Source organism: Podarcis raffonei, chromosome 6 (genome assembly GCF_027172205.1).
Source record: "Podarcis raffonei isolate rPodRaf1 chromosome 6, rPodRaf1.pri, whole genome shotgun sequence".
Lineage (NCBI taxonomy): Eukaryota > Metazoa > Chordata > Lepidosauria > Squamata > Lacertidae > Podarcis > Podarcis raffonei.
In genome coordinates, this window is record NC_070607.1 from 79902854 (window position 1) to 79918815 (window position 15962).

Here is a 15962-nt window from a genome sequence, read left to right on the forward strand (position 1 = left end):
TAATCTATCTATCATCTAATAGCCATTGGCTATTTCTTCAGACTGCTAGATATCTGGCACCAGCTCTTCCCATTATTCAATTACTTTTATGAAAGTTCCATATAACACAAGGTTTCATGTTAGATCATGTCGGAGCCTTTGCTTGTCAGAGCTGGAGGCCTATATAATAAATTTCCACACCGTGTGATTCTGTTGATGCAATGGAATCAGCTCTTTATTATAAAGGAACAGAAAAAACAAACAAACAAACCTGGCCACATGCTATATATATATATATATATAACAGAGGTAACCAAAGTGGTAGCCTCCAGGTGTTTTGGGCACCAATTCACATCAGTGCCAGCCAGTATGGCCAGTGGTGAGAGATGATGGGAGCTGTAGTCCACAACATCTGGCGGATGCCATGCTAGCTATTCCTGGCCTACAGCAGCTGCTTGATTACATATCCCAGCACATTTAAGCAATGTCAGATCCTAATTGGAACAAACTGTGGATTCTTTGCTCAGTTTATACTTGGGCAAATCCCTCTAGTCTATGCAAGGAATAGAGTAACCAGATGCAAATGAAGGCAGGGCTCTTGGTCTCATTACCTAGTAAGTGTGGCGATAAGGGATGTAGGAAGCTGTCTTTTATCATGTCCATCTAGCTTAGTATCGTTTGTGGACTCTACACTAACAGCAGTGACTCTCTAGGGTTTTAGACAGAGTGCCATCCCTCTGCAGCCCTACATGATGATTGAAACTGGGACCTTTTGCATGCAAAGCACTACAGCTCTTTTGCTTGATGTAAGATTATATTTGAAAAGGAGGAAATACTGAAGCCTGCAGCGCAGAAGTGCAGGGAGGAGGTGACTGAAGCATCCATGCCCGCTCTTTCCCCTCTGCAAAACCCCTTCCCTTAAACCAAAGTTCTGTGTTTTGCATTAAGTGGAATCTACTTCCCTGTTTCCCGTGCCTGCCACTTATTTATTGAGTGCGGATTCGAACTCTAGTCTCCCAGGCACTCTAACCATTACACCACACGGGCTCCGTTGCCTCCTGTGCCTTCAACAGCTTTCTTTCTTTTTTATTTGGCACAGAGATGAAGCAACCGAGAAGACGCCACTTGCTAAATTTCTGAGTGCCAGGCAGCTGTTACAGGCACCAGAGCGCAGCTTCCACTCCAAAGTTGGCAAGCGTATTTCCCACTGGTCTCTGCAGGAGGAATTGCACTGGAGGCTAGCAGGCAGGTTTATGCTTCCTGGGAGAATGTGCGGTGCTGTGAAGCTGACACAGATAAGCTTATGCCTGGCTGTGAGGAAAGCCTTTTTGTTTCTGTGTATCTTGTCTTTGCTGGGACTGTGTTTTAATTATGTTTTCACACTGCCTGGTAAATGCTGTGCTTCTGAAGGTGTGCAGAGTGCTCTTTCCTAACCACACCAGCACCAGTTCCTGCTCTCAAGGGGAGGGGAATTCTGAATTATCTGGACCAGGCTTCCTCAACCTTAGTGCCCTCTAGATTTCAGTTCCCGCCTGTGTTGGCTGGCGCTGATGGGAACATCTGGATAGCAATAGGCTGGGAAAGGCTGGTCTGGACTTTTGGAGCACCCACTTTTTTTTGCACACAAAGCATGCGGTGGATAAGATCTTCTCAACTGGCCACTTATCCTGCCCAAAGGATTGAGCCCATTACGTAATCCATGCACTCTGATTGGTTTTAATCTTATTATAACTGATGTACATCTGGAAGGGACCTCACGGAGGTCAAAGTATGAAGTTAACGGATTACATGTCTGCGTTCCACTTAGATCAGAGTCTGAGCCATTCTGACTGGCACGCGCAAACATACACACACTCCCACAGAAGGAGGAAATCTTCACGTTAACTCCCATTTGCACTTTTGAAACATCTGACAGATTAAGGAGAATATCAAAACACGACAACGTCCGACTCTGCGACCTTTTTTGCAGTCATCACAGTTCAGTGGGAAAATACTGTAACATTCCTTTAGAACGGACACACACGCAAAATGAAATAAGAAGGTCAACTATGGAAATTGTTGACAATAGAGACTCTAATATATTATTCTGTAATACAAAAGAAGAATTCTGACTTGATTGCCCTATTATAAATTTGCTAAAAATACAGTCATATATTTATATATCATTCCCCACCCCCACCCCATTTTTTTTTATCGGAACAGAAAAATAGACTACTCTGGAATGCATGAAAGTCGCCCGACTTTCCCCTCAGCACTACTTACAGAGCCAACACAATGGCAAACTGGAGGAACAGCAAACAGCTGTACTTTCAACCAGAACTTTATTAAAGCCATATTCTCCCTGACAGGTTGTTTATAAAGCAACCTCCATGACTACTTTTGCTTTGTTTTGGTTACCATCTAAGGGGAATTAATGACTGGTTGTACGGGAAAATTTGACAAAGAGAAAGAGTAACTCTGAAACCTCTGCGCTCTCAGTTCATTGAGAGTGGATTCCCACAACCCTGCTTTTTTTAAAAATGGGATGAGTGAAAGTCCCATATAATGGGCGGTTTGATGGAATTGCTCCTCTTGGACGTTCCATGGAGCTTTAAACAAGAAAATCGTGTCCAAGCACAACAATTTATAAGGGACCCTCTTCATGCAACCGCACACTGAGGGTAATTTTGATGGGTAAGTAGGAGCCTCAGTTTGGCTAGCTCATGGGGAGTCAACATGGTGCCCTCCAGAGGTTTTTGGACTACAACTCCCATGAGCCCTTGCCAGAAAAGCTAATGGTCAGGGATGACAGGAGTTGTGGCCCAACTGGGAATGGATGGCTCTGTCAGTGTTGTTTCTCATTTTTCCAATCTTGAATTTCTGCAGCAGTTTGTGAGTATTATCTTTTAAGAAATCCTCATGAGAATTCACCAGCCTGTTAGTGTGACTTTTTCCAAACAGGCACATTTTTGTACTCAGTTCTGCTTAATATACATATTTTTGCAATGCCATTCCCCCAATTTTTCTTACGTTATTTTCATCAATACATTTTTAAAAATATACACTTTACCCTTTTATATGCATTTTAGTACATCTTACTTCTGTTGCAAAATTTGGAGATGAGTGAATTTTTAAAGAACAGCTGTGTTTGGGTTCACATATTTTCTTGGAAAGTGTGAATTTTGTAGATTGGCCTTTAAATGTGAGTCAAATCCAATTTCTCCCTCTACCGCAAGCCCAACAACACCCAAAGGGCACCATGTCATCTATCCCCTTTAAGAAGGGCTCTTGAGAAGCTGAGTACTGTTAAGGCTAGTTGACAGACGGAGGCTGTTGGGCAGCTAAGTAGTGAGATAGGGGAAGAGGACGTCCACAGCTGCAGCATCCCTCATCATCACGATGCAGGAGGGTTATGTTAATTTTCTCCCTTAAATGCTGATAGCTGGATTTTTGTCCAGTTGCCTGTTGGAACGCATTGGGGAGCTGGCAGCTGTGGAAGCAAGTAAGAGTGCCTCAGATTTAGCACTCCCATGGTGGAGCAAAGCTTGACATACAATAAGCCCATCATGTGATAACCGCCATGTGAACAGGCTGTGCGAATCCACGTTCACATACATTAGTGTTTTAGCCATGCCACAGAATACCCACTGCTATTGTTGCTTTATGTGGCGATTGTACCAACGGCATGGCATAGGTGTTTTGAAAGAGTGTTCTGATCTACCAAATGTCATGTGGAATGTATCAGTCGAGAGAATGCGGCTTTAGTAACCTCCACATGAGCTTGAAATACCCCTGGTATACGAATCACAAGTTAGTACCAGTCGTCATTCTGTCAAGACATAAATATAGAATAGGTACAAATATTATCAATACATTACAGTCTTTTTTTTTACAGAAGAGAATACTGTTTTGCTTAAAAATCTTGTACCTTATTAGCTGCAAAGGGAAGGGAAGGCTACAGTTTATGATAGCCATAGTTGCTAAGGTAACACGTCACACTGATTTGGATGCAACGTGATATACGCAGGGGGGAAAATTCCTCAGGCCCTTTGCCACACAGTCTGTTCGGGGAAGAAATACGCACCCTGCGGGTCATCTTTTTCTTCTTTTGCAATCATTGATTCTCAAGACTTTCATAAAATGTGGACCACCCGTAGGACAGGACAATGCTCTTCATGTTCCTGAAGTGTGCTTAGGTGATGTTTCTATGAAAAAAGGCACTGAGAAATCTACCATAATCACAAATACGGCTATTTTTTTTCCTTGCTAAAGGAAAAAAGAAGAAGCAAGCTAGCAGCTGAGAGAATTGTTGCCCCTCAGCTAAGTGCAAGGTCTGCACTCATTCTTTTCAACCCATTTGCTGTCCATCATGGGGCAGGCAAACAAAGATTGAGGCAGTACAAGGTGGAAGGCCCCACTAACTGCAGAAACGACGGGAGGAATTCACTGCCACACTTGTCTAATCATTCCATTTGCATAACCATTTTGGTTTGTCAGATGGCATGATTTCCCTCTTCTCCCCCAGCACACAGTTCTATGCACCAGTTCTGGGGGTTCTCCTGACCCACCCGAGCCAATTTTGGGGGGAGGAGAGAGGGGAAACCACTGTTGCACAAATGGAAGGCCTTGAGCAGAGTGTCTGCTCATGGGACTTGTTAGGCGAATTCTGCCCTGTAATATGTTTGTTTATTTGCATGGTGCATAGCACATAGGCAAAGATTAAAAAAAAGGAAAGTGCTGATGATCAAACGCCGAGCGAATCATTTCCTGCCAATAAAGTTTATTGGGTCAAGAGGAGCATTTAACTATGGTTAGTTTAGGAGCTTCTGCTCTGGAATTTTTTCCCCCTCACCATCCCAGCAAATGGTTTGTCTCCAAAGTAGATACCTGTACTCCACTTTCTCTCATCTTGTTTGCTCATGATTGTTTGCTGGATTCTCTTCTTTCTCTCATGCATCTCTGTATCTTATAGAAAAAAAGATTTAATGAGAAAACAAGTTCTGCTTGATATTTGTGTGCTGGCAGTACCATTTCCTGGGCCCCCAGCACCCCTGGGCAGCTCCTGGGCCTCCAGCCCTGCCTGTTGCCTGCCCTGACCCTCCTTTAATATTTTTTTGGCCCAGCATTTTAAGCGAAGACCCGGCAGTTAGTCTAGATACCATACTTATTTTCCACCATGCCTCAGTGCAGTGTGCTGTGTTGAAGGCATTGTGGGAAATCAAAATGGCGGCTGGGCAACAGCTACCTGGTGCTGCTCTGATTGCTGCCACTAGGGAAGACCAGCAGAGCCCAATGACAGAGGAGGGAGCTGACCTAAGGGTGCTTTGTCCCAGGCCCCTTCAAACCTGAAGCTGGCCGTGCCTATTTCAGGCAATCGGAGTTTTGGATGTGTGTGTTTCCACAGAGTGAAATTTAAAAGATTTCATTCTCTCTTCAGCAGTCTGAATTGGGACAGCCCGTCAAGAGACACATCAAATGGGACTCCTGCTTGTCTGTTTTAGTGTAGGGCCACAGCAACTGGTTTACCACACAGAGTGTTTGCTCATTCTACCTCCTCTTGGCAAGTTCAGCTAGTGAAGGGGCCAGCTATGCATCTAACAAACAAGCAAATTGTACAGAGGCGTTATTTTCAATAATTTATGGATTTCTGAATTGTGGTCCCCCTAAAAAAAACACCCCACTACTATTCCCTTTTGTGATGAGTGCAGACCCTTCCCCAATTCTTTTGGATTTTTGCTTTCATTCCAAATGCTTCTCAAAAGTTCAGAGTAGATTTCCCAGTGCTCATACATCTATACTTAGTTTGTACAAAGCAGTTCATTGTCAGGCATCATTTAATTTAAATTAATCATAGGACACAATCCTAGGTTCTCCGGTGCAAGCTGCACTGAAATGAACAGAAGATACAGGACCATTGCTATGGTTTTGTGTAGAACCTATTCACAGCAGTGCGGTTTGCCCCAGAGATCCATGTTTGTTTGTTATTTGTGGGGCACAAAATGTGAGCTAGAATAACACTTTCACAAACAGAAGAAAGAAATGTTTTTGAGCATAGTGTATGCCCATCTTTAATTATTCTCTTTCTATAAGAAATCTATAGGACTTTGGCGGTTCACACTCAAAGGATAGATACTTTATGATACTTTTGAACAAAGCTGTCAAAAGTGACCCGGTAACATGCTACTTGAGAAGTTTGCGCTAGATGAATGATAGTTTTGTGTCACACTATGTCCACGCAAGGCAATAACAGGGCCTTTGGTTACAAGGAGAGTTGCACCAGTTGATATTCCAGGTTTGTTTTTTAAACGCCGCGATTCTTGTGACTGTCATCTAGGAACTCAAATGTCTCATTTCCAATAGCGATTTGTTAAATACTTTCTCTATATGGCTATAGTCAAACGCATTTGCTTTCGGATAAGAAAAATACAATTCCTCTGAAAACTTTTTACATGAAAGAATCAGCTCTAAAATATGCAATGTGGAAATCACCATTGTATACTTTTTATATATCAAAAAGTAATTTTTCCCTGAATTTGTTTTTATTTAAAACATTTGTGCTGATAATGGACATGACAGACTTTTAACACAAACAATTTAGGGGTTTGACTTGCAAATGACCTAATTCACTTGCCTTTGCTTAAGCACATAAGCAGTCTAGGTCTTGCCTCCCTGTCAATCCCAATGTTGAAACTATTTAACACCCCCTCACTTAAAATACATGGGAGTTTTCCGTAGCAATTGGTTTTCATCCCTAAAATAATCTTTCCCAGAGTCTAGTCCTAAACATGAAGGAAGCTTCCCGAGTTCAATGGAACTCACTTAATAGTCAGTTTAATTAAGAATGGATCACTGCAATAATTTGCTTAAAGCTCATTTGCTGTATCATTAGTTCCTAATAATTATTTGATTGTTACAACTTAACTCTTCTAAGTACATTGTATGAATTACTGTGAGGCTCACCCTTAATGCAAGTTTTGAATGAACAAAGACGGACTTCTAACTTGGGGTAGGGGGTGTTCTTTTCGAATATGCTATTCTGAATATAGAGGTGCATTTTTGGCTGCTGACTGTGCCACTTCTTGCACGGAAAGGAGCTTATCTGACTTTTACTGGCCTAAACTGTACACAATTTGAGCTTATCCATATCTTGATCTGTCTTATGCGCATGTGAGTGAATAGGACAATAGCGTAACTGTAAGGCCTCTCTGGAAATATTGGGAAATTATTCAGTAATCCCAACAATACTGGATTACTGAATAATTCAGCCAATGTGCAACATCTCCATACCTACATATAATATTGTGCCAGCCAGAGGTCTAACTTAACAAAGCGATAATGACAACCCCAATGCGCTTATTGCTTTTGTCCATCCACGCTGTGTGCATTAGAGGCAAGAGTACAGTACAGCTTGAATGGACAAGAATGACAGTCATGACCAACCAACGACTATATGACATCGGAAACGTAACTGTTTGACGAAACATGTATATCCAGATAGTGGGGTAGTCTTTTTCAGGGGTGCAATATATTACTGACAGCTTTTCGTTTCAGAAAAATTGAGCCTCGAGGCCTGTAGCATGCAGGTGGTTTATGCATCACTGTAGGTGCAATGCACATCACTGATAAAACACCCATGTCTAAAAAGGTTACTGTGCTTCCAAATGGAGGCTTAATATTGTAAATGGGCCATTCAGATACTGCACACAGGTCACTGACAACAGGTGTTTTTTAAAAATGTTTTGGGTTTCACCCGGGGAAGGCTAAATCCAGATGATACGGGGGGCAGGAGAGAATACAGGCCAGCATTTTGATGCCAGCAATGTAATGTGGATGCTGCGAAAAATCTGCATGCATGAGGAGCACCCATTCCATAATATACACCCAGCTGGAAGCAACCTTAATTTGATGTACTGGCCAAAAAACTTCACTATTCCCAGGTTTTTAAACCTCAGTCCTTGAATATGGCCAGTGAAAATATTGTATATAGCCCATATGGAATATTTTGATATTTTCCTAGAAAAACTGAACAAAACCCACATTATTATTGAAGGAGGAAAACAAGAACATGACATTTCTCTATACTACTTTTACCAACTTGCTCCGAAGTTTAGTTCATGTCTATTTCACATGTGTTTATTGGGGGGAAGGCAGTGACCTAAAGTTTCTCCTTCTACTGCCCACCTCTTATACTAGACTTTGAGTCCACATCAGAGTACAGTGTACCCTGAAAGAGAAGTCAAACTTTCAATGACACATATACTACAGCAACAATGGACACAACATTAAGTGTTATCATCACAGTTATCGCAGTTCGTTACCAGGTGGGTAACAAATCACAGATGTGACGAGGCACAAATCAAGATAGTGCTTGTTTTAAAGTGCTAGGTTGTTTGTTTTTTATTTAAAAAAATACATTCTCTCTGCTTCTCTACGCCACCTTTGTCAAACGCAATAATAAAATCAACATAAAGTGCTTTTGATATCAGCAAACCTAAATGATACAAGATTTAATATACCAGCCTACGTTATAAATCCAAGCTGGTATTTATGGTTTTCTTTAAAATGGCCAGTTTAAAAACAAAATATTTGAAACTTGATTCTCTTCTCATTTACGCCACACCTGTGAAACTCCAGCGGGAGCCTCTTATGATTCACAACCAGTCTAAATGAGAGGAGGATCAGGCTCATTGCTTAAGATTGTTGTTACTATTTTTGCATATTTATGTTTTTAAAACTTGCATATCTTTTCATTCTGCGCTATTTAAGTGCAAAATGTGGCAGAAAGATTCTTCTCTCATGGATAACAGATTAGGTGTAAGCCATGAAAGGATGTGCAAATAATTCAGGGAGCCGACATTTAATGCCTTTTCATACTATTAACTTTAGCCCCTTTTGTGCTGGAGACAATCATAAAACCAGTATGGACTCCCAGCTTAATGCTTTGGTCAGAATCTCTAGTGGTTGCACTGTCCTTTCGTTTACATTATGGCTGTGGTTTTGGGTAGTAGCCTTCCCCCAACACACAAAAGGGTCAGCTACATCTTGGTTGCTCCCTTCTAAGAATACCAACCAAACCCTCTCACCCATAACAGCAGAACAATGCTTCCTTCACACACCCAAACCCATTGTCTTTTCAGTTTGAAAACTGCCTTTCTAATCTCAGTTTAAAAACTGCTTTCCTGATCTCTGTTTTGGTGTTACTATGAGCAGTAATAAGTGCTATTCTTAGCTATAATTTTGAAGGGGTGTTTTGGATTTAGATACAAGTGGTGCAACTCACCCTGCTGTTACTTTTTTATAAAGAAAACTTCAGGTCTCAATGAATCTCGAAGTATTAAGCACACACAGAGAATTTAAACAGTTTATTTCTCAATTCACTGAATCCGCAATTTAACCAGCCCGTTCTGTTACCTTTAGACCTCGTATCCCTCAGAGAAGAAGGCATAGCTGGGGATGTTTGAAACAGTTGCCCTCATGCAAAAAGTGTTGCATCACTGATTATTCTTACCACGCCTAACCATTTCTTCCAGTATTTGACTCTGGCCACCTTGGTCTCCTTTAAAGGGGTACTGCAGTGTCGGATGCTGATACTGCCACATATAAGAGATCCATCAAAAGGGGGGGGGGTGAATGGAATATTTGATCACACTAACTTCAATGAAGGAAGTTGAAAGGAGATCAAATTATGACCAAGATGCACAATCTTCGTTTCAGTTGATGGCTGTGGGCAGTAACTTTGTAGTGGATCCAGAGAAGGACTTATTCCTGAGCCCACCTTGAGGGCATCCTCTTGCTTTTAAAAAACAGGTGGCTTGTTTCAGTCAAAAGTTCATGCCATGCAGAAGCTCTTCTTCGTGTGTTGAGTGTAAAGGCATTCCTTTTCAGCTTTCACCAAAAGTTCTGGGTTACATGTCAGATCTTTTGATCATGTGTGTTACCATGTCCTCCTCCACCCGGTAATATGTGAACCTCGGGTGAAATGTGGTTCTCTAATTTGATAGTTTCCTGGTTACCACGGGTTCTTCCAGTGATACTTTCCATGGAATAAAGGCAATTTTGCCCAATTAGCTTGGGTGAGGAGGGTAAAGCAGCAGTCTCTAAGTGGTTCTTCTCTGTTCTATAAACACTATCCCTTTGCCTTAAATAGCCACCGTGTGTAATGCTGTATTTGGGAGCTGGGTTTCCTGGTGGGGCTTTGGGAGGGCTTGAGTCATACAGCAACTGACCTTCATCATCAGTGTCGGCGTCAATGTATTTATGTATCCCAGCATCGTGGAAGTTGAAAACTATTGCTGCATGCTTCTCGGGGGATTTTGTGGGTGTTCGAGTACTTGCAGTAGTATAGATAGAGGTTTCTGGACTCATTAAAGACCGATCAGAGTGGCCAGAACTATCTGTAGCTGCTCCTGCTGCTCCTTTGCTCTTGAGGGGATCTGGGTATATTCTCAAGACGTTTGATGCTGTTGGTCCTATGGCATCCTCTTCCATAAAGTTAACCTTCAGGGATCTTAATTTTAGAGGATTGGTGACTTTTATGGTACTTTTGGGGCTCTCTATGAAAAATGTAGAGCAACGACTGCTTTCTAGATTTGGTTTTATCTCCATGAATTTGGACCCGCTTCCCTCTGGCCTATATGGATCCTGAAGTGGATTTATCCCACCTTTGTTAGGCAGCGTAGTTAGTGGGCTATGGGAATATCTCCCGGAGTCAGGAAATTCTGTAGCACAGCTTATATAACTGTCAATACTTGACATGCTCCTCATGTCAATTATTCCATCTGCCCGAGTGGTCAGCAAAGGGACCATAGGGCCAGGAATAGCTTCCATTTCTAATTCTTCCTTTTGCTTGTTGGGTTGGCCTGACTCCTTCATGTTGAGGTTGGGCTGGGACTGAGCTTTCGCCATTTTGCTGTACATGTCTTCCAGCTGTTGAACATTCAGATGCTGAGGACTGGAAGATGAGCGAGCCTTTTCTGGCGACCCTTGTTCCTTTGTCTCTAAAGATTTGTTGGAGCTAGTTTCGGAGAGAGATCTCTTGGCCCATTTCCACTTGCTTGGGGATAAGTGATTGTCCTGAATTTTATCCTTTTTGCCTGCATTTTCTCCCTTTTTCTCAACCACTATGTCCATCAGTTCTATACTACGAGCAAAAGCATCCTTCATATTCATGGACACAATGCTCCCATTTCTTTTTGCTCTTTCAAGAGCTTCTCTGCGCTTGATGGCTTTTTCCTGCCTCTTCTGCTCTTTGTAGAACTCAGAGAAGTTATTTACAATGATTGGTATAGGGAGAGCAATGACTAAGACACCAGCAATGCAACACAAGCCACCGACGATCTTACCTAAGAGGGTTTTAGGGTAGATGTCTCCATAGCCAACTGTTGTCATAGTTATGGTTGCCCACCAGAAGGATGCTGGGATGCTCTTGAATTTCGTATCCTCCTCATCTTTTTCTGCAAAGAACACTAAGCTCGAAAATATCATAATCCCCATGGCCAGAAACAAAATGAGCAGCCCAAGCTCATTGTAGCTTCTCCTCAGCGTAAATCCCAGGGATTGCAAACCGGTGGAGTGCCGAGCTAACTTGAGAATTCGGAGTATCCTCATGATACGGAATATCTGAACGACCCTCCGCACGTTCTGGAACTGAAGTACACTTTTGTTTGACTCTGTGAGGAAGATGGTGACGTAGTATGGCAAGATGGCTAACAAGTCAATAGCATTCAGCGGCCCTTTGAAAAACTTCCATTTCTTAGGAGAGGAGAGGAACCGTAAGAGGTATTCCATTGTAAACCATGCAATGCACACAGCTTCAACATGGGCTAACTGGTGGTTATCGGTGGGATTTCCATATTCATCTGTGCCTTGGAGCTCAGGAAGAGTGTTGAGTGACAAGGCAATTGTAGAAAGGACGATGAACATGATGGAAATGATTGCCAAAATCTGCAAAGAAAACAGAAAGTGGTTAGGGCCACTGAAATGGGTAATGATTTCGCATCACTAAAATCATTTCATTTCCTGCTCTCACTTTTGCACATCAGATGCTGAAATGGATGGGCATGGCTTGCCTAGGTCCATTGGCCTCAACAGGGCGCAACTTAGTTGGATACAAACCATTGTTTTTGTTTTTGTTTTGGATACCTGCTTTATATCATTGCATAATGGTCTTTGTATTACGTATTTTATACACAGATCCCAGACACTGCCCTGGTAGCCTTCATGTTCAAGGATGGGATATAAATTTAATTTTTAGAAAATGAAACAAAAGGCAGTAAACATGTGAAATGACCTGCCAAGATTATTGCTTTTAAGGGAAATAGGAAGTGGAATTTCATGTGTTCTTGTTAAAACACTTAGGTGTTACAAATGACCTCCCCATCTATAGTTATGGAATTAAGAAACCTTCTTGGTGAAGGGCAATAGTAACTTGTTTTCTTTTGTTGATAAAGCACATACATATTTATGCTAAAAATCTTTTCTGAGTAATTCAGTAGTACATTAAAATAAGTATTTATATGTAATGACCAGACTTCCTGTAATTGCTCTGAAATCTAGGTCCCCTTGGGACCAGTCAAATTTTGATACTTCAGCAGATGTTGGGATTATGTACCATATCCATACTCGACATTTCAGCTACCAAGGGTGTGTTTTCTACATTCCATTTAAGATTAGTTCTTTCCTTGTTAACTTGGTTTATCCTCATCTGTATCTCAAACATTATGATTGTTATAGCCTTCCTAATCCGATTAATACATCTGGTAAAGAAGCCTGTGGTCTTTGAAAGATTAGGAGTCATGGTAAATTGCCAGGCACCTATTAATGATGAGCAAATCTGTCAATTTCTGTTTTCTCCAACCTTAAGTTCACAGTTCTTCACATTTCCACATCAGCTTGCTTTAAAAACAATAAACGCAATTGCCCCCAAAATACACATTTTTGCACAGCAAATTTTCCTATACATAATGCATTTTTGTATGCTATTAGTCAGGGACCAGGCAGAGGAGGAATGGTGGAGACCGCCTCCCTATCATGAGCCTTCCAGGGAGGAGGAAGAAATAGATTTACAACAGTGGTTTGCGGGAGGTCACAGCTCAGAGGCAAATGAGGGGAAAAACTGGGAAATCATGGGACAGCCAGAACAACACCCAGATGACATGTTGTCATTCCAGACCCTCCATCTCCCAGAACCCGGATGTGATGGCCTGGGAATCCGATTCAGAGGCTGAACTGGAGGAACCCCAGCCTGCACAGGAGTCCCCGCCTCCAGGGCCGGCTGAGCTGGGGCAGGGCCTTGGATCTGAAGCACCTGCACCTGTGCCGGATCCTCAGGAGCAGGCACCAGGTGAATCCTCTCTGGCTCCGGAGGTGATTGAGGACACAGTGCCTACAGGTGCGCCTCTCCCAGCCCTGTCAGGGGAAGGTGAGTCTCCCCCTGGGTCCAGTAACCCTTCAGCCTCTCCTGAGCTGCAGAGGCTCAGGGCAGAGAGGCGGAGGGAACTGGTTTCTCCCAGGAGGAGTGCTCGCCTTAAGGCCAGGAGAGGCAGGTCTCCTGGGGGCTGGGATCACCCTTGGCCTCAGAGAAGATAAAGGCGAGTCAGCCCGGTCCCAGGTTGCGGGAGCAATGTCATTGAAGAGCTGTTTCGGCCAGCATCCAGTCCTGTTCCTCCAGAGTTCCTGTCCTTGTCCACCTCCTCGCTTTGGTCCCCGCTTCGTCCGTGGAGGACAGTTTACCAACCCTCGACCCAGGACCCTGACCTCGCCTCCCGGTAACCTTCCCCCCCGGGACTAGCACACCGGAGAACCTTAAAAGTAGGAGAGCAAAGAGCACAAAGACAGAGGGCACGTAGCAGCACGCATAGAGGAGACAATGAGAATGATGAATGAGAAAGTGGGAGAGGTGTGGGGTCGAGATTCACTTGGGACAATGCCATTATCCAAGATGCTGGGTTCTATTGCCTGTCTGTGTAAAGAATGAAATAAAAAAGGATGATAAGAAACTTTTCCTTGTCCTTATACTTTTCAGGGCAACCAGCTGGGAGGCGCTGACAGCATACTGACATTATCACCAATATATGCACTTTTAGACAGAGTTTACCCTAGTATATGTATATTTTTTCTACACATGACTCAGAATCATAGAGTTGTAGAGCCATCAAGTCCAACTCCCTGTGCTAGGGTGGAGAACTGCACTGGAAAAGTTGGAGAAGTATGAATTTTGAAGGATGGCTGTGTTTTGGTTCACATATTGCCTCAGAAAGTGTGAATTAGGTAGATTTGCCTTTAAATATGAACTCAATTGGATTTCTTCCCCCTCCCTAGCTCTGTACACTCTCTGAATGCTTATCGTCTTCCGCGCTGAATGTAAACACAGCACCGGTCACGATGCATCAGCCTCTGTGCACATCCACCTGCTTGGACAAAAATCAAAATAGAACAAGCTGAAATAGAGCCCTTGATCTTACAGTAGAAGCTGCCATTTCCAGTCACAGTCACACACAAAAGCAAATGGTAGATCAAGGTGCTAAAATGTTGCACTTGTCAGGAGTTCACATCACATATGGGCATATAATACCTTGTCTGGAAGCATTGGTCCACCTGACCAATATAAGAATTATCCATGCACTGGTAATATTCTCGTTGCAATATTAAGTTAGATGATGATGATGATGATGGATTTACCCATCCTTCACCCTAAGGTCCCAGGGTAGGTTACCGCATTAAAACACAGTATCATAAATAATTCAAAAGATCTTACAACCATAAAAATAAAGTGGTTCCTAATAGCATATACCTCAAGCGTCAAAAGCCAGGTTAAAGACGTTTTCAGCATTCTCCACTTCCTGGACCCACCCAAGCAATCACCTTTGGTTTGATCCAAGAGTGGTCAAGGGTGAGCCAAGGGTGGTCAGATGCACTTCTTAAAGCAGGATACCCACCCCCTCAGCCCACAAAAATCTAAAGTAGCCTTTCTCAACCATTGGTCCTTAGATGTTGTTGGACTACAACTCCCATTACTCCTAGCAAGAAGGACCAGTGGTCCGGGATAATGGGAGTTGTAGCCCAGGGGTCAGCAAACCTTTTCAGCAGGGGTCGGTCCACTGTCGCTCAGACCTTGTGGAGGGCCAGACTATATTTGGGGGGGGGAATTGAACAAATTTCTATGCCCCACAAATAACCCAGACATGCATTTTAAATAAAAGGACACATTCTACTCATGTAAAAACACACTGATTCCTGGACCGTCCGCGAGCTGGATTTTGAATGCGATTGGGCTGGATCCGGCCCCCGAGCCTTAGTTTGCCTACCCATGTTGTAGTCCATCAACATCTGGGTACCCACGTTTGAGAAAGGCTGATCTAAACTGATCCTGTACAGATGGAACATACAGTGTTGCAGGGGCCTGTGCTGGCCTGGCTTGAACTCTGGTGCTCAGCAAAGAACAACGTAACTAATTCAAAAAGTAAAAAGTCCTGGTGCTGGCTACTCTTTCCTTTGGGCACCATTTGCAAAGAGGAGCCAATGGTGCCAAAGGCATAAGTCAAACCTGTTTTCTAAAAATTATATGTGAACATTTGCTTTGCAGCAAAACAATTGTTGCACCCCTGGGCTTGATGATAGATTCTGTGGGCAGTGCGTACACTGTACCAAGAAAATAAAATATTTACCAAGAAAAGGCAGATTTTACAACCTGTATACCTTTAGTAAACTTGACATATTTTTTCTTTCATTTCTTCTGCTTCCTCTAGTTAAGGTGCTGAAGGGAGACCCACCCACTTGGAGCTCATAATCTTGCCCTGTAATTCTCCTGGCTCCTGAGGTTTCACCAGTAGGAACGGCTCACACATTTTCAAGCATCCCTTGACAAGGTTAAACCCTGGCAACTTTCTCTTTTTCTTAAAATGAAGGTTGAGATTACTAGAGAGCAGAATTGCACACCTAACGCCACTTTAGCTTTTGGTACTTTTGCAGTTTCTTGAATGCCTACCAGTCAATGCCTGGCAATT

At 42.9% G+C, this 15962-nt stretch overlaps 1 protein-coding gene across 1 annotated transcript in view; it reads right to left on the reverse strand.

Moving 5' to 3' along the window:
• Positions 1-6998: 6998 nt before the first annotated feature.
• The window catches only part of KCNB1 (potassium voltage-gated channel subfamily B member 1), a 183698-nt gene continuing 174734 nt past the window's right edge, over positions 6999-15962 (reverse strand). The window contains exon 2 of the mRNA XM_053394207.1: positions 6999-11901. Within this exon, the coding sequence (XP_053250182.1) occupies positions 9871-11901 (2031 nt within the window). The 3' untranslated portion in view covers positions 6999-9870. The remainder of the gene's footprint in view (positions 11902-15962) is intronic.